At 46.0% G+C, this 18,040-nt stretch overlaps 1 protein-coding gene across 5 annotated transcripts; it reads left to right on the plus strand.

Moving 5' to 3' along the window:
* The first annotated feature begins 7,106 nt into the window (after positions 1–7,106).
* Positions 7,107–17,531, plus strand: LOC310666992 (uncharacterized protein). Of its 5 annotated transcripts, none has more exons than XM_083418591.1 (7): positions 7,107–7,362; positions 8,708–8,732; positions 10,077–10,130; positions 11,051–11,125; positions 14,670–15,575; positions 15,645–15,916; positions 17,380–17,531. In XM_083418591.1, the coding sequence occupies exons 5-7, from the start codon at positions 14,753–14,755 to the stop codon at positions 17,491–17,493; spliced, it is 1,209 nt and encodes a 402-aa protein (XP_083274717.1). In that variant the 5' UTR covers positions 7,107–7,362; positions 8,708–8,732; positions 10,077–10,130; positions 11,051–11,125; positions 14,670–14,752; the 3' UTR covers positions 17,494–17,531. The 5 variants fall into 5 exon arrangements, with proteins under 5 accessions (XP_083274717.1, XP_083274718.1, XP_083274716.1 ...); XM_083418592.1 differs by having other exon boundaries at positions 15,714–15,916; XM_083418590.1 differs by having other exon boundaries at positions 14,670–15,533; positions 15,603–15,916.
* The last annotated feature ends 509 nt before the right edge of the window (positions 17,532–18,040 follow it).

Genomic DNA, 18,040 nt, shown 5'->3' on the forward strand with positions numbered 1-18,040 from the left:
GGAAAGGGTATACAAAAGGAGAATTACCTGGATGCCAAGATCCAGGTTTGGGACAATAACTATTTGGTGAAAGAACCCCATCAACTAGTTAAAATCACAAAATATGCAGCAAAGGAAAGCATGGGAATATCAACTGTTAGACCTTTTATAATATGCCACTGTGAGTTCCAAAATAGTCCACCCCATCATAGAAAAATACAAGGTTGGTAAGTTAAAAATGGTTTACTTACAAACTCTTCAAAGGTCAGGTTCATGTGCTTTTCTATACATCAGTCAGAAAACACAGGCGATACAACTTGGCTTAGTTTCAGTGTTGAAAGTTCTATTGGTATAGATAGAACACAATAATGGCTTGTTAGAGCCATGCAGTCTGAGCTTGGAACAACCATCTCAGGCCTCTTTACATGCTGAGCTTCTTGGGTAGAAGAAGGCCTGGTTACCTGGTTCCTCCCAAGGTAAGTCCAGCAGGATAGCTTACTCTATGGTTTTAACCCCTGCATGTATTAGTTCGACTTAAAATCTCTTTCCTGCAGAGAAAACCTGCAGTTTAGTGCTGAATTGGAGCAAACGGCAATTGGATTTTCCCAGTACTGGGAAGCTTTTTAATGGTGTATTGTATATTATTTTATATTCTGTTGCACGCCGCCCAGGGTGACTGGGGCAACCCAGTCAGATGGGAGGGGTACAAGTAATGAACTGTTGCTGTTCCAATTTATTGCTTAGGAACAGGTTTTCCGGCCGGAGAAAAGGCAAAACTGCTAAAAATTGTGCCTCGAATGCACAGGACAAGGGGGAAAGCACTCGGAGAAGCAGAAGCGTGGACAAGCTCTCTCAGCGTTCTACGAAGTCCAAAGTATTTTAGGTTGCGAACACCACCCGGGGCAGTGTTCTGGCTGAACACATCAACCCTCTCCCTTGTAAATCCTTGTCTGTTTATGCTTTTCCTGAATGTTTCCTCCTTCTTTGTTGCTCTATGCCAGGGACAAGAGTGAATCATATGTCTCTTTTTAAAACTTGGATTACGTTGTTCCCCTACCCCCACCCTCAAATTCTGGAGAGCGGGACTGTGTAGGAAGTGTTTATAGCCTTGGGAAGGTGGGGTGAGTGGGGAGGTTGTTTTTTGAGACATAAACAGTCTAGGACTCAACGCACAAGGTCATACTGCATTGGGTTTGAGCACGCTCACAAACATGTGCGCCATTCATGCGCAGAAACCCACCAGGCCTTGATTTAGATCCCAGATGAGTACACGTTCATGTAACACTCAAAGGCTTTTCTCTCACACATGTGCCACACAGAGAATCCATCATCAGAGTTATGTAATTTTAAAAAAAATGTTGACTTCAAGCAACTGAGGGGCTCTGATTTTCATTACAGCAGCAGCAACAAGCAGAGAAACAGGAGACAGTTAAATTAATGCTGGCCATGTGCACGTTTCCCTATCAAAATTAAAGACTCCCGTAGCTAGGGATGGACAAAGTTGACAGCTATGGTTTCTCCTTTTGACAATCTGTATTTTCACATCTGTTTGCGAATTTGTTTTTTAGGAATTCCTTGTGAATATTCATTAGCATTTCAGTGCAGTTTTTCCTAACATACATTGTTTTTATATGCAATTTTGCCTAATATACACATTTTCTTTTGCAAAGCAATCTTAAGAACATAAGAGCCACCTGTTGGACCAATGGCAAATCTAGTTCAGCATGCTTTCTCACAGTGGCCAACCAGGTGCCCGTGCAAAGCCCTCAAACAGGACCTGAGTGCAAGAACATTATCCCCACCCCCACCCCACCTTGTGATTTTCAGAAACTGGTATTGAGAAGCAATACCACCCCCAGCCAAGGAGGCAGAGCAATTGTTAAGTTGTGGGTGAACATATCAGACGACACAGTGATTCTTCAAACAGCTCTTGTTTATTCACAGGCCAGAACAGAACTGAACTGAAGCGTTCAGCCAGCCTGCTTATATAGAGCTCCGCTAGAACGCAACAGTAACCATTTCCTGTAACTAGCCAATCATTGAATGTCACTTTCAATCCCTTATTTGCATATGTGGACCTGACTGAAAACTATCTACAGTATCCCCCTGCTGGCCCAGGGTGAGAACTTCAGTACATAACAGCTATCATGACTAGTAGCCATGAATTTGTTTAATCCTCATTTAAAGCCATTCTAAGTTGGTGGCCATAACTTCCTCCTGTGGAAGTGAGTTCCAAAGTTTGACTATGCTCTGCGTTAAGAAGTATTCTTTTGCATTTCAATGCACACTTTATCCCAATATATGCATCTTTTTACACTTTAGTTAGCTGGAGAACTGCATTATGCAATTCAGAGAGCTGTGAATTTTGATGGAGGGTTGTGTTTAAGTTCACAAATTGTTTCAAATCAGTGTGAATCTGGTAGGTTAGCCTTTAAAAACTAATCCAATTTCTGTCCCATCCTTAGCTGCAGCTGATTCAAAGATGATCGTGTGCGTACCCCACGCAGTTCCTCTCAACATCTACATAATTGCAAGTCGGCCATAATGTTATTTTAGCCCTTACGCATAGGCCGCCCCGGCCAAGCCTTATTTGCAGCAGGACTTAAGAGATCATTCTTTATTACATTTTTATCCTCCCTTTCCTCCAGAGCTGTGGAGCTAGCCCACATGCTGACTCTTCCTCTCCTTTTAACCTCCCACTAACAACCCTGTGAGGCAGTTACGCTGTGGGACAGCAACTAAGCCAAGGCCAGCCAGTTAATTTCCTGGTTGGGGTGGAATTAAATTCAGGACAGGCAAAAGACAAAAGAAAGTACTTCACACAGTGTGTATAGTTCTACTTCCCCCTGTTCTGTGATGTGAGGGATAAGAAGCCACCATTTTGGAAATCAATCCTCTTAATAAAGCAAATCGGTTTGTGTGTTTGCCTTTTTAAAAAAGGCTTCATTGAGCAAATTCACTTGGAGGCGTCTAAATTGGTTTGTTGGCATCAGGAGAGCATTCCCATGCTCCATTCATGGGGTTTTTTGTTTTCTTTTCCTTGCTTCTTTCATATCGAGTTTTTTCCCCTTCCACCCAGCTAAGTCTTCCAGTAAAATTAGGAAGACAGCTGTTTGCCAGGAATGTAAAAGTCTAATTCCCAAGTGCAGCTTGCCATCCGTAAACAGATTCAGGATTTTTCCTTGATCACATGGAAACATGAATTGGAAGATGACTTGATCAAAAGGGATAAATGACTATTTATTTCTGCATTGAAAAGAATTTTTCAAAACAACCCCTGGAACTGAGAGTGTTGTATCTATGCCATATGTCTGGGACTTCAAAAAAAACAGCTCAACAAGTTTGGGGCGTCCTGGTTTTTACTCTTCAAAGTATGGCAACCCTCAAAGTCAGCACAGGCTCAAGGCCCTAATCAGCTGAACGAGTAAGAGGACCCCAAATTAATAGGATGTGGTAATGTTTCTAAATACCAGTTGCATAGCCGTCAAGTGTCCCGATTATCCAGGGAGAATCCCAGAATAACAAAAACCATCCTGGTTTCTGATTTTACCCTGGAATGTCCCCATTTCCCCCGCCAGAGTGGCAATTTCGTCCCAATAATCATGCAAATAAAGACCGCTTTTTCTAACTCCACATAAACATTCTATATTTGCACTTAACTGCCTTGTGGTCCGCATGCCGCTCTTATTTTTAGCTTGGCAATGTTGGCACTGGAGGATCAAGGAATGCAGAAACCATTGCCAGTTGGGCAAGCAAGCCACAAGCAGGTGGCATACAAAGCCGCTTTGATTCTCCGTCCTCTGCCTGACTCAAAACAACTCTGTTTAGCTTGTGTGTGTTTGCTACCAAGATATCAAGTCTGAATTAGCTTCGTTCTCTCACTGGGGCAATAAAGCTGTGACTGGGCTATGTTGCCTTGGTCTGCAGGGGGCAGACGCTAAGGAAGCGCCAGTGTTGCACTCTACCCCAATCTCTGCATGGTGTGAGATTCTAGCTGCCTACCCAGGATTCAGTTTGGCACCAGCTTGGCTGCAGGAGTTGCCAGAAGGTGCCATCCTACTGTCTTAGGGACTCCACTCCAGATTTTGTAGGGTTTACTCCTTAGCCTTTTATTTTCCCCAAAGACATCCCACAAGGTAGCAGAGGTTTAGGATCAGAGTTTTTCTTTTCCTAGATGGGCTACCTGAGTCCCATCTGCACCTTCCTTCTGGGCATAGCTGTCAAGCGTTCCTTATTTGGCGGGACAGTCCCTTATCCCAGTGCCATGTCCCGCTGCTGTCCCTTATTGATGAGGCTTCATTTGGCTGCTGGCTGGGCTTTCTGCCTTTGGCTTGGAGGGGCTCAGAAGTCGAACATACCTGTGCCCGGAAAATCCCTTATTTTGGCTGCTGATCCCTTATTTTGGAGGCTGCTGGCCCCTTATTTTCAAATCTGTAAGTTGACAGCTATGCTTCTGGGGAGAATACTGCTAGTGCAACACTATATATTTTATAAAATATGCATTTTCTCATTTTGATTTTTTTTAATGGTGTTTTATGGAATTCCTGCCAGCCCCCTGCTGATTTTATTCTAATATGCTACCTACCACCTTGATACGTTTTTGTGGAAGTTCAGATTATAAATACATGAAAAATTGCTATGATGTTCTAATCTGGAACGACCTGGAAAGTCTAGTGTGAAGGAAAGTGACATTCCAAAAATTCTTTCAGTGGGTTCCGCCATCGCCTCTTACAGAAGTTCCTTGTTCACTCGTTACCCGTCTATGAAGGAAGCTTCTGTTCAGTACCTATTTTCCTTGGTCAAAAAGCCAGAGGGGCTTTGGAGACCATCACACTGGGGCCCCAGGCACATATTTCTTCAGGATTGACTGAAGCAGAGCCAATCTCACCCACCTCAGATGGACGGATGTTTATACGCCCTTCATTAAAATTATGAACGTCAAGTGCTGGAGCTTTTACAAACAAGATTCCATTTGAGTGTCTTGTTCTGCAACTCAGACAGTCTGGGAAGGAGTCAGAACTTACGGCTGGTGCTAAAACTTCATTAGTTTGTCCTTTTCCATCCCCCTGGCAGCCAAAAAGGGGTATGAAATTTCTACCACACCCTTTCTGTGCAAATCAGACTGAGTAGACAGGCTGTGCTGCTTGCTTGAAGTACATTTAAAGCACACAAACACCCCCAAAATTATGGAAATGGTTGTTTTTAAGGCAGTTGTAGCACTATGGCGTATATGCAGCCTTAAAATTCTGGTGCCCTGTCTCTATCCAACCCTTCCCTGAATGCTGTCCACCATTTCCTAGAATTGAAATTGTGGACATGGTTGTAACCGGTTGTGCTGCTGAGGGAGCCAGAGACAAATGTGGGCAGAGCAACTATTGTAATTTTTACCTTTGCAGAGTAGGCTAGTTTCTACACACATAAGGCTCTTCCAAACTTGCACTTGAATCGGAACAAATGGATTGACATTTGTTATGATTGAGTGGTAAACAACAGGTTATCCTGGGGAAAGAGGTGGGGCAAATGGAAAGCTGCTCGGACCCATCATGGCTAGAAGGAACATGCAGAAGTGTGGACAAGCCTTTAATCACACACCCTTCTCTATCTTCTACCCAGGCAAGCAAGAGGCATTGTTAGAGTTCCAGCCAGGAAAAACACTTAAGGGAGGGAGTAAAGCTAAGCCAGTGTGGTGAGTGACCTGGGGAGACTGCCAAGGGCCAGAGAGAAAGAGATTATTGCATATATTAATATTGTGCAGTTTGAAGCAACTGGATGCGTGAAAACCGAGTCCTTTTGGAATGAAGCATTGACCAGAGCCATGAAAATATTATTCAAGGTTTACTTGCATAACTTTCTTTAAAAGGTAAAGGTACCCCCGCCCATACAGGCCAGTCGTGTCCGACTCTAGGGTTGTGCGCTCATCTCACTTAAGAGGCCGGGAGCCAGCGCTGTCCGCAGACACTTCCGGGTCACGTGGCCAGCGTGACGAAGCTGCTCTGGCGAGCCAGCACCAGCGCAGCACACGGAAACGCCGTTTACCTTCCCGCTATAAAGTGGTACCTATTTATCTACTTGTACTTAGGGGTGCTTTCGAACTGCTAGGTGGGCAGGAGCTGGGACCGAAAGACGGGAGCTCACCCCGCCGCGGGGATTCGAACCGCCGACCATACGATCAGCAAGTCCTAGGCACTGTGGTTTTACCCACAGCACCACCCGCGTCCCTCTAACTTTCTTTAAAACATAACAAAAACCAGTAAATGATACAGCCATACAGCTCCATATCTTGTGCATATCCAGCACAGGCAGAGCGTATTTTCAGGAATAACTTTAAACGAGCGTTACCATATGACTAAAAGTGAAAATCCGAATACAAATGTTGTTCAGCTCCCCCCCCCCCAACATGGGGGGGGGGGAGAAAGGAAGGTATTTTTGAGGACATTCACCAAAATCTACACTTCCAACATGGTTGCCATACTTCTGGATTTTCCCAGATATTTCAACCATTTCTGCCCGGACACCGTTTCCGACGGCACATGGCAGCCCTATTTAAACAGGACTGAGATCATAACACCACCCTGTTCCAGCCTCCATTAGCCTGGAGCTGTTTACAGAGAAGAGAAGCTGTTTACTTCAGAAGAGTCTTATACATTTTTATTCCGCAGAGTCTAAAAGAACCAAAACGGCGATTTGTAATTCAATACCTTAATCGTCTGATCTAAGGTTGCTCACTCACACTGTTAGCTAGCTAGAGAACAACAACAACCAGAGAGTGCTCTTCTAACATAGCCCCCATGGAAAATCCCCATGTTAAAGCCTTTTGCCAATGCACATTTAATCATTGTCAATTAAACCAATTATACTTAACAGCTATTCCCCTCACAGAGCTGAAATTTCCCAGAGTGGTTTGAGCATCAGGGAACTCCGGAAATGATAGCCCTGTGAGGGTAATGGGGTTTTCCTAACAACTTGCAGCACCCTTAACAAACTACAGCTCCCTGAATCAATAATTATTTTTTGGGGGGGGGGGGAGAGCCACTATTGTCTAAAGCAGTATCCTAGCGCTTTAAATGCATGGCATCAATGTGGCCTTTGTCGTGTGTGTGGACAGAGAGAACAGTCAAGAAGGTTGCTTAGGAACGTGAATTCTGAGGCCTGGGAGGGTCTCCGGTGCCGCCATCTTCTAATGCTCTTGCAGATCCCCACCAAGCCCTTTTAGCCCCCTTGACCAAAACTCTCAGGGAGGTCCTCCCAGTTTGGCGCAAGACCTCCAAGCACCAATTTAAGGCTCTTGCTTCATTTCTCCCCATCCAGGAGGATGGGGAGCAAACAGCAGAAACCCACAGCCGTATCTGCACCCGGGTCGCTCAAAGTGAAGATCATCTACTGGTGAGGCGGGGAAAAGTGTGTGCATCAATCGGTCAGTCCTCGGGTCTGAACGCAAGAGGGTGTGCTCCTCTGTTTCCCACCGCCACTATACAGCGAGCGTGGCAAGGGTGGTTGGGCAAGGACCCGGAGACCACAGTTCAAATCCCCACTCAGCTGTGCATCTCACTCAGGGTCCTTGAGGGCCAATGGCTGTCTCTCAGCCCAACCTACCTCACAGGGGCGTTGTGAGGGTAAAATGGGGGAGCGGGGAGGACCATGTATTTGAGCTTTTTGGAGGAAATGTGGGGTATCAACTTGGGCGCCCACGAGCAATTTGGGGGGGAGTGGGTTAAAATAAAGTACTAAAAGCTTTTTTGTGGGGGGAGCAGGATAATTTATCACAAAACAAGTTGTGCCTGTACATTTTGCCCTGTAGCTCAGGTTCTACTAATGCTGAAAATGTACTATTTATATATAAAAGAAATGTGGAGATTCTGATACATTGGGAAAGGGGCCCCCAACTGCCTCTCATTCCTCCCCCCTCGTCAGATACCCATGGATATAAATGTAGTCTATACTGTTGTGAGTTTGGGGGAGGTAGACTGTATGCCTGAGCCCCTTCTAATTCTTAGATCAAAAGAAGGATTCAAACTGCTGAATTAGCAAGGCAAGGGCTATAATGGCCCCCTAAGTATAGGTCCTTAAGGTAACAAAGGTAGTGGCTCTGTGCCAGAAGGCGAAAGGATAAGCCCCCTCTCTCTCAATTGCCTGGAAGTTAATAAAACAAAAGGCCTGAGAGGTTTGTGAGTGTAGAAGCTAGGTAGAGGAGGAAGCCAGAGAAAAAGAGAGAGAGGCATGCTTGGTTTCTGTTTGAATCCATGACTTTAGCTATAAGAGAAACAAGATCCTCTTGGGGTGTTCATAATGCTGTGAACCCCTCCATCCATAGGCTCAGGTGGTATATAGGTGTAAATAAACCATAAATCCTAAAGACACCACAGCCTCCGCTGTCCCTCATTCCAAAGAAACCAAACCCTGGAACCCCTCACACCACTCAGAGTCTTTGGAAAGTTGTTTGTTGTCTTCGGTTAAAATATATTTTAACTCAGTTTTGCATGATACAGCTCCTAAGATCAAGGCGCAAGTTTCCATCCATGTTGTAATACAGTTGGGCACCATTTTGAATCAAGATTGCAGGTGGAACTTTTCAAACCTGCACTTATTTCAAAACCGTGCTGGTTCTTTTGGTTTCCTAGAATTCCTCAGCCAATCTGGATATGAGGCTGCTGGTAATAAAATAAATACAATCATAAAATGTTGGCAACTTTACAAACAGACTTTTTTTTTTTTTTTTTTTGTCTTTTAGAGCCGAATGAGGGTACAAAAGTCGGGTAAGTGTCCCTTGCAGGAGGGCTGTTCCTCCTCCCAAATATCACCCCCCCCCCTGCTTATTCTGCCCTGAGCACCCCACCATTGGTGAATCCCCCAATTCATGCCCTTTGTGTTTCCTTAGTCCCCTTCAAATCTTGTGATTCTCTGAATACCAGTTTCTGGGAATTACAAACAGCTGCTGTTCTACTCAGGTCCTGCTTGCAGACTTCCCTGAGGCATCTAGCAGGCCATTGTGAGAATCTGACCCAGCCTGATCCTGATTTGGCCTGATCCTGCAGGGATCTGAGTACCAAAAAGTTAGGGGAGGGTTGCTATCGTACTCAGGTCCTGCTTGTGGACTCCCTTCCCATTGGGGTATCTAGCTGGCCACTGTGAGAACAGATGAGCCTTTGGACTGAATCGGCAGCCAGGCTTTTATGTTCTTAAATACCCCTCCTTTCTAAACCCCAATGTTGAGAGGTGTGGTGAGGAGGGGTAGGGCACATAGTGCTGCTTCCCCAACAGGATAATAAAAATAAAAATAAAAATTTATTTATATCCCGCCCTCCCCTACCGAAGCTGGGCTCAGACTTGACATGAGCCAACAGTGTGACGCGGCAGCTAAAAAAGCCAATGCAATTCTGGGTTGCATCAATAGGAGTATAGCATCTAGATCAAGGGAAGTAATAGTGCCACTGTATTCTGCTCTGGTCAGACCTCACCTGGAGTACTGTGTCCAGTTCTGGGCACCACAGTTCAAGAAGGACACTGACAAACTGGAACGTGTCCAGAGGAGGGCAACCAAAATGGTCAAAGGCCTGGAAACGATGCCTTATGAGGAACGGCTAAGGGAGCTGGGCATGTTTAGCCTGGAGAAGAGGAGGTTAAGGGGTGATATGATAGCCATGTTCAAATATATAAAAGGATGTCACATAGAGGAGGGAGAAAGGTTGTTTTCTGCTGCTCCAGAGAAGCGGACACGGAGCAATGGATCCAAACTACAAGAAAGAAGATTCCACCTAAACATTAGGAAGAACCTCCTGACAGTAAGAGCTGTTCGGCAGTGGAATTTGCTGCCTAGGAGCGTGGTGGAGTCTCCTTCTTTGGAGGTCTTTAAGCAGAGGCTTGACAACCATATGTCAGGAGTGCTCTGATGGTGTTTCCTGCTTGGCAGGGGGTTGGACTCGATGGCCCTTGTGGTCTCTTCCAACTCTATGATTCTATGATTCAGAGCGGCTAACAACGGTACAATAATACAGCATTCTAAAATTAATGTGGGACATGGGATTAGACCTCCACCTGCCACCTTGCTTTGAAAGAAAGAAAAAGAGCTGACTACATTCTTCTGTGATTCATCTCTCTAGTTCTTGCAGATTAAAAAGCTCCTGGAAAAATGCTTCCCGAACATGCTGGAAATTGTAAGTGACGCGCCTCTGCGGGCGGGACCAGGAGACAACACCTGGGGGATAGGAGGGAGTTTGGATGCGTTGCGGTACCCTCCACACCATACATTTAAAGTTCTGTACGTGGCTTCCCCAAAAGGTTCGTGGAGCTACAATTCCCAGCACCCTTAAAAAACCTGCAGTTCCCATGATCCTCTGGGGGAAGCCAAGTGCTTTATAATTGTGCTTTCAATGTATGGTGTTGGTGTGACCATGAATAGTGATCTCTGGTGTGAGCACAGGAATGTTTATTATTCCATTTACCATATTTTTCGCTCTATAAGACGCACCAGACCACAAGATGCACCTAGTTTTTGGAGAAGGAAAACAATAAAAAAAATATTCTGAATCTCAGAAGCCAGAACAGCAAGAGGGATCGCTTCATAGTGATCCCTCTTGCTGTTCTGGCTTCTGGGATAGCTGTGCAGCCTGCATTCGCTCCATAAGACGCACACACATTTCCCCTTAATTTTTAGGAGGGAAAAGTGAGTCTTATAGAGCAAAAAATACGGTATGTCACGCCCTTTCCCTCAAGGTGCCCAGGATGGCATCGTTTCCCCACATGCACTGTGACCCTCACAACGACCCTGTGAGGTAGGATAGGCTGAGTGTGAGTGATAGGCCCAAAGGTTTGGCCCATTACATGCTCACAATGACCCTGTGCAGTAGGTTAACCCGAGACAGTGACTGGCCTCACTCCACCCCATTTTAAGTGTACAACAACCCTGTAAGGTAGGTTAGGGTGAGAGGGAGTCGTGGGCGCAAGTGCACACCCAATTTTATTCTCATAATGACTCTGTGTGGTCGATTAGACTGAGGGAGAGTGACAGGCCCAAAGCCTTCCTCCCAGTTATTCCTCTTTCTTTTCCTCTCTTCTTTTCCTGACTCCTCTCCAGGTTGGAGAAGTTGCTGGTCAAGGTGCCTTTGAGGTGGTTATCCCAGCATCCGGTCAGGTTTTGCACTCAAAGACGGTGAGTACCACCAAAATATATTTAAAGCTTCCCCCTAAGAATCCTGGGAACCGTAGTTTGTTCAATATTATATTATATTATATTATATTATATTATATTATATTATATTACATTACATTACATTACATTACATTACATTACATTACATTACATTATATTATATTATTTTTATAATTTATATACCACTTTATATTTTTAAGAAAAACCTTGAAGGGGTTTGCAGCATATTAAATCAGTAAAATATAAATAAAACAATCTGAAGAAAGTCAAATATAGAGTATACCAGGGGTCTGCAAACTTTTTCAGCAGGGGGCTGGTCCACTGTCCCTCAGACCTTGTGGGGGGCCGGACTATATTTTGGGGGTGGAAAATGAACCAATTCCTATGCCCCACAAATAACCCAGAGATGCATTTTAAATAAAAGCACACATTCTACTCATGTAAAAACATGCTGATTCCCGGACTGTCTGCAGGCCAGATTGAGAAGGCGATTGGGCTGCATCTGGCCCCTGGGCCTTAGTTTGCCTACCCATAGAGTATACAATCAAAGCAACATGACACAAAACTAAAATATTATCTTAAAGATTTCAAAATAAAACATTAAAAAGGAGGTTAACTATAGAATACATATTTAACATAGATTATAAATCCATAGATTCATAGCTCTGTGAGGGATAAACTACAGATCCCAGGATTATTGGGCAGGGCAAGAAATGTGCATTAACAAAAAAATGCTTTGTACGCAGCCGTACTAACACATCCACATAGCACGTTTCTGGAGTTCTGACAGCATATGGGTTTGATTCTGCCATAAGTCGCAAAAACCTACAACCTACAGACAGTGGTATGCCAAGGAATCAGTGGTGTCGCAACGGGGGGTGGGGGGCAGTTCACCCCGGGTGCCATGTCTGGGGGAGTGACAAGAAGGCACCCCCAGGGGCTTGCAGCAGCCCGAGCAGCCATCGCACCGCTGCACCCACATGTGAGGATCCTCCGTTCATGGCTGCAGCCGCCAGCAGAGGATCCCAGCGCCGGCGGCAAACCGCTATGTACAGCGCATGTGCGGCGGCGCATGCATGTGCTGTACGTAATGATGCCACACATGCGCTGTACATAGCGGTTTGCTGCTGGCGCTGCTCGAGTGCCATACGGATGACAGTGGGATCCCTCTGTCGCTGCTACAGCCGCATGTAGAGGATCCTCCGCGGCTGTGGCAGCGACGGAGGGATTCTGGCACATGGCGCTGGAGTGTATGGCGCTGGAGCGGCGCTGCCGGCAAACTGCTATGTACAGCTCATGTGCAGTGTCGCTACGTATGGTGCATGCGTCGTACATAGCAATGCCGGACATGTGCCCTACGTTGCGACGCCCCACCCTGGGTGTCACGATGCCTTCGTTCGCCCCTGCAAGGAATCAATATACAGTAAACCCACAACTTACACACATTCAACTTGTGCGCTTTCAGCTTTGTGTGTGTGTGTGGCAAAAAATAAAAATTAAGAAAGAGCAGAAAAAAGGACTTTGCAATCCCACCCACCTTTGAACCCAATATCTTTTGACAATATGGTTTTTGGCTTTAGGCACGATCCCCTGAATGTACCCCCCACGTAATTTGCTGGCTTGCTGTGCAAAACTGGGGGTCCCTTCCCTTGGCTGAATCATAGATTCATAGAATCATAGAGTTGGAAGGGACTCTGACTGAGGGTCATTTAGTCTAACGCCTTGCAATGCAGGAATCGAAAGCACCCATGACATATGACCATGTGACTCCTGCTCCCTTCCAGAGTTGCCAGCTGGGATGTTCTGCCTGCCTTCTACATTTCTATGAAGTAGCTGAACACTTAGAGCTGAGGTGCCCCCTAGTGCCCATACCTCTCCCAACATTTGAAAAAGCCCAAATAAGAAATGAGTTTTCCAGGTACCACTTCCAGATGGGCGGTTGTTGTCGAAATCATTGCTGCTCTTGTATGGAGGTATTTCACAGCATCTAGATAATGCTCTCGTCATGAAAATGCCAACCTGTACTCTTCTTTTTTCTACGTATAATCTGGATTTATCATTACTATTTCTTGTTATTTAAACAATTTCATTTTTATGTAATATACACCCACCCACACCACCATATCATAAAATATCTGGGCAATGTGCACCTATATATATATACACACACACACACAATGATATATCAAGCACCATGATAAAAAAACAAAATCCAGCAGCTCAGATTTGGCAAAGTTCAATGGTTTAGGGAGGAGCTCTTGGATCTAGCAGGTGGTTTCATGTGTGAGAGACTGGCTCAGTTTCTTTAGGAGTTTCGCTCAATTTGTCAATCTGACTCCATAGTAAACATCAACAAAACATGGAACCAATTGGTTTTCTATTAGCTTGTGATTAAAAAATAAATAAATATTGGCTTCCTGGTGGGGTCTAGGGGCTAATCTTGGGAGGCCTAAGTAAGAGCTAGGGTGAATTCTGGTAACACAGGATTTCTATGCAAGTCCTCAGACCTGAGCTTTACAACAACACAGGTTCAGAAAGTGTAGACACTTGAAGGACTGGGGGCATCAAGCCCACACTACTAATTGCAAAAATACATAGGGTTCCTCTGAGCAAATGTAAACAGCAGGTGACCAGGTTTCCACTAGGACTGCACTTTGCACAGTGGCCGGTTGTTCTGCAAGCAAAGTAAAATACTGTAAATATATAAAGTTTTTAAAATGAGGGAGGGCCCTCATTTTAAAGCCCTCTGAGCCATCCCTGACGACACCCTTAGAAAAGTGCACATCTTAATTCAGTTTGCAGAGGAACTGAAATCGTGGGAGAGGAGCTCCTGTGTGGTTTAGCTGCATCTTGCTAATCTGATTGGTTCATGTGACTGGTAGTGATGTGCTCCTGAGAATTGATAGCCGTACCCCTACACAAAGAAAACTATAGGAAGGAGGGATCACTTTCCATGCTGCATCCATTCATTCCGGTTTTTTACTCTTCTGGACATTTTTTAAAAATCAAAATCAAAAACTTTCCTAACCACTCTTTGGGTTGTATTATCCGATGCTAGTCCTGTTCAGAGAAAGCCAATTGAAATGAATGAACCTAAGGCCAACCTGTTCATTAACGTCAATACGTCTATGCTGAGTAGGACTAGCATGGGATTTAAGCCTTTGTCCCCAGTTGCTCAGACTATGGAACATGATCCCCCTTCCATCCTTGTAACACCCCTGTGAGGCAGGTTAGTCTAAGTGGAAATGCCTGGCTCGGTGTCACCCATTGAGCAGGGCACCGGACCCAGGTCTCTGCAGTCATCACATTATAACACTGCAACTGAAGGATGGGGGAACCTGCAGCCCTCCAGATGTTGCTGGACATTGACTTCCATCAGGTTCTGCTGACTGAGGCTGATGGGAGCTGAAGCCCAACAGCACCCAGAGGGCCACTGGGTCTCCCTCCCTTCTGCTCTAACCGCCGTGAAGCCTTGCCCTGCAGGGCTGTTCTGCAAAAGTCAAGAGAGGGGCTAGTAATGCGTCTCTCTTCCCCTCCCTTTAAGAATGGCGATGGGTTCGTGGACACCAATGATAAGGTGAAAAACATCTGCACTGGCCTCAGAGCGAACCTGAAGACCAAGAGCAAATGGAATCCCACAAAAGAATTGGAATCGTTTGCAATCGTGGGTGCGCAGTCGTCAACAGAAAGCCAAGGGATGGGCAAATCAGAAACCAATCCATCATTGCAGCGGGCTTCAGACCATCAACCGTCAACACTGGTGCAGGTGCAAGAACGGCGATCAGTACCAAAGCCGAAGTCGGAACAACCGCCAACGGTGAAACAGGTGCCAAAACGCTGATCAGCACCGGGGCCGGCATTTGGGCCACCATTAACGGTGGAACGGATGCCGGAGATGCCAAAAGGCTGATCAGCACCAAGACCGCCGTTCGTACAACAGCCAGTGGTGGAATGGATGCCGGAGGTGCAAAAGGGCTGATCAGCACTGAAGTCGGAGTGCGGACAACCGTCAGCGGTGGAATGGATACCGGAGATGCCAAAAGGCTGATTAGCACCACGACCGCTGCTTGTACAACAGTTAACGCTGGATCGCTCTCTGAATGTGCCAAAAGGCTGATCAGCACCGGGGCCGGCATTTGGACAACCATTAATGGTGGAGCGGATGCCGGAGATGCCAAAAGCCTGATCAGCACCAAGACCGCTGTTTGTAGAAGAGTCAACGCTGGAACGCATGCTGGATGTGCCAAAAGGGTGAACAGCACCAAAGGCGGCATTTGCACCACCATTAATGGTGGAACGAATGCCAGAGGTGCAAAAAGGCTGATCAGCACTGAGGCCGGAGTTCGGACAACCATCATCGGTGGAACGGATGCTGCAGGTGCAGAAAGGGCGACCAGCAGCACCAAAGACGGCATTGAAGCAACAGTTAACGGTGCAACGGACGCCGGAGGTGCAGGAACAGCAATCAGCATCAAATCCGGCATCGGAACAACTGTTAGCGGTGGGACAAATGCTACAGGTGCAAAAACAGCAGTCAGCGTCAAATCCAGCGTCGGAAAGATCATTCACAGTGCAACAAATGCTGCAGGAGCAAGATCAGCAGTCAGCGTCAAATCCAGCATCGGAAAGATCATTCACAGTGGAACAAACACTGCAGGAGCTAGAACAGCAGTCAGCATCAAATCCGGCATCGGGACAAGTGTTAACGTTGGAACAAATGCTGCAGGAGCAAGAATCAGCGAACAACGAAGCCCCCATTCCAGGGAGGCCCGCATTCATCAAGACAACCAGGTATTGGGGTGCTGGGGGATTGGTAGAGTCCTGAAGTGATGGGCAGAAATATTTGCTTGGGGAGGCCAAATTAGGCTTGCAGGCCCAGGGTTCACCCCCACCCCGTTTTAGACAAGGGATGAGAAACCTCAGACCAGGCATCTCTGGCTGACCCTTGGGCCACACTCCCTCCCCAGGCACACCACTTCTCTCCAGGTCACACCCCTAACTGATACTCCTCTTTTTCACTCATATAGGAGGGAATCCAAACATTAAAACTCTGCCATTTGGCTAAATGGCAGTAGCAGTTCTTTGCACTTTGCTTGAAATTTATTGACCAATTTAGGGTTCCTCCTGACATCCTTCTTAATGTCCATTCATGATTATTTGTGCTCATGATGGTGTCAGTGCTGTCATACACAACCCCAGTTTCATTCAGTATTGTACTTGTTTGTGCTACAAAGATTTTGGGGTGGACACGCTTCCGGTCTGCCCATGCCTTGAAATTTCCTGCTAAACTTCTCGAGCACTCTTTCCCCGCTCTCCATAACAGCATAAGAAGAGTCCAGCTGTATCAGGCCGGGGGCTCATCTAATCCATCATCTTGTTCTTGCAGTGGTCAACCAGGTGCCCCAATGGGAACAAGACCTCAGCACAAGAACACTCTCCCCTTTTGTAGTGTCCAGCACCTGATATTCAGAGGCCTAGTGCCTCTTGACAGTGGAGGGATAATAGTCAACACAGCTAGTGACTGATAGGCAGTGACGTAGCGTGGGCTGCCAGTGCCCGTACAGAATATGCATGTGCATTGCACTTACTAATGGCCTCTGCGTCACCCAGGAGATAACAGCCGCAGAGATAAAAAAAAGAAGAGTTATTTTGTTGTCTGGAGAGGTCACTTCTTGGTTCGCATGGAGCAGCTGTTTTAAACAGAGTCCAGCAATGGAAGTGCATAGCTGTACTGAGGCAGTACCTGGTGTTGAAATTCTGCACCCCTAACAAATTTTGCATGGGTGGTGCTGTGGGTTAAACCACAGAGCCTAGGACTTGCCGATCAGAAAGTTGGTGGTTCGAATCCCTGCGATGGGGTGAGCTCCCGTTGCTCGGTCCCTGCTCCTGCCAACCTAGCAGTTCAAAAGCGCGTCAAAGTGCAAGTAGATAAATAGGTACTGCTCTGGTGGGAAGGTAAAAGCGTTTCCGTGCGCTGCTCTGGTTCGCCAGAAGTGGCTTAGTCATGCTGGCCACATGACCAGAAGCTGTACGCCGGCTCCCTCGGCCAGTAAAGCGAGATGAGCACCGCGACCCCAGAGTTGGCCATGACTGCACTTAGTGGTCAGGGGTCCCCTTTACCCTTTTACCTTTATTGTTCTAGGAAGTATGAATTCCGTAGATCTGCAAGCTGATTCAAATTTCTCCTACATCCCTCCCTGAGTACCCCTTTCCTGGGTGGGTGCCCTGCTGATCCGCTTTCCTTCTTCCTTCAGGAAGTAAAGGTGCCATTGGAGAGCAGATTATGCCGGGATCGTCCGAAAAGGTGGAACGACCTTGGGCAATCCTTGATAACCCCCTGCCCTCCTCAGCTAGGATCCCCCACCTAGCTGGCAATAATATTAATAATAAAAATTTGGAAAATCTATAGGATTGTATTATTCTTTGCTTTATCAGGATGTGGGGTAAGGAGTGGGGAGGAAATCATTCCTGCTGCAATCCTGGGAATCAGGTATTAGAAATACCAGTCCCACATTTTTTTCTTCTATTTGCCCTGTTTGCAGTTTACATTATAGCAGAGATGGCGTCATCCGAACTCGGCACACAAAGGCGGGAAGTGGGGTGAAGAGTCCTTGGGTGGTATCCAACTAAATCATAGGGATGGGGAAATCTGCGAGTTTTGGTTTATCTTGGTTTCTCATTTTTCCAGTCGTAAATTCAGTTATCCACATTTCCACTTTGGTTTGTGAACATTTTTATAACATCATCAGCATTTTAGTGCAGATTTTGCAAAGCATTTCCTCCATGTTAATTCCGCAAACAAATGCATTTTTAATGCTCACTTTACTGCATTGCAAAATCCAGTGAGGCGTGGATTTCAAAGGACTGCTGTGTTTCAGTTTTCAGATTATTTCAGGAAGTGAAAATTAGGTACAT

Source organism: Podarcis tiliguerta, assembly GCF_965153285.1.
Source record: "Podarcis tiliguerta genome assembly, chromosome: 16".
Taxonomy (NCBI): domain Eukaryota; kingdom Metazoa; phylum Chordata; class Lepidosauria; order Squamata; family Lacertidae; genus Podarcis; species Podarcis tiliguerta.

Coding starts and splice junctions, on each gene's coding strand:
- LOC310666992 (XM_083418588.1), top strand. CDS start 14,753: ATGGAATCCCACAAAAGAATTGGAATCGTTTGCAATCGTGGGTGCGCA. Junction 15,917..17,379: donor GCATTCATCAAGACAACCAG/GTATTGGGGTGC, acceptor TTCTTCCTTCAG/GAAGTAAAGGTGCCATTGGA.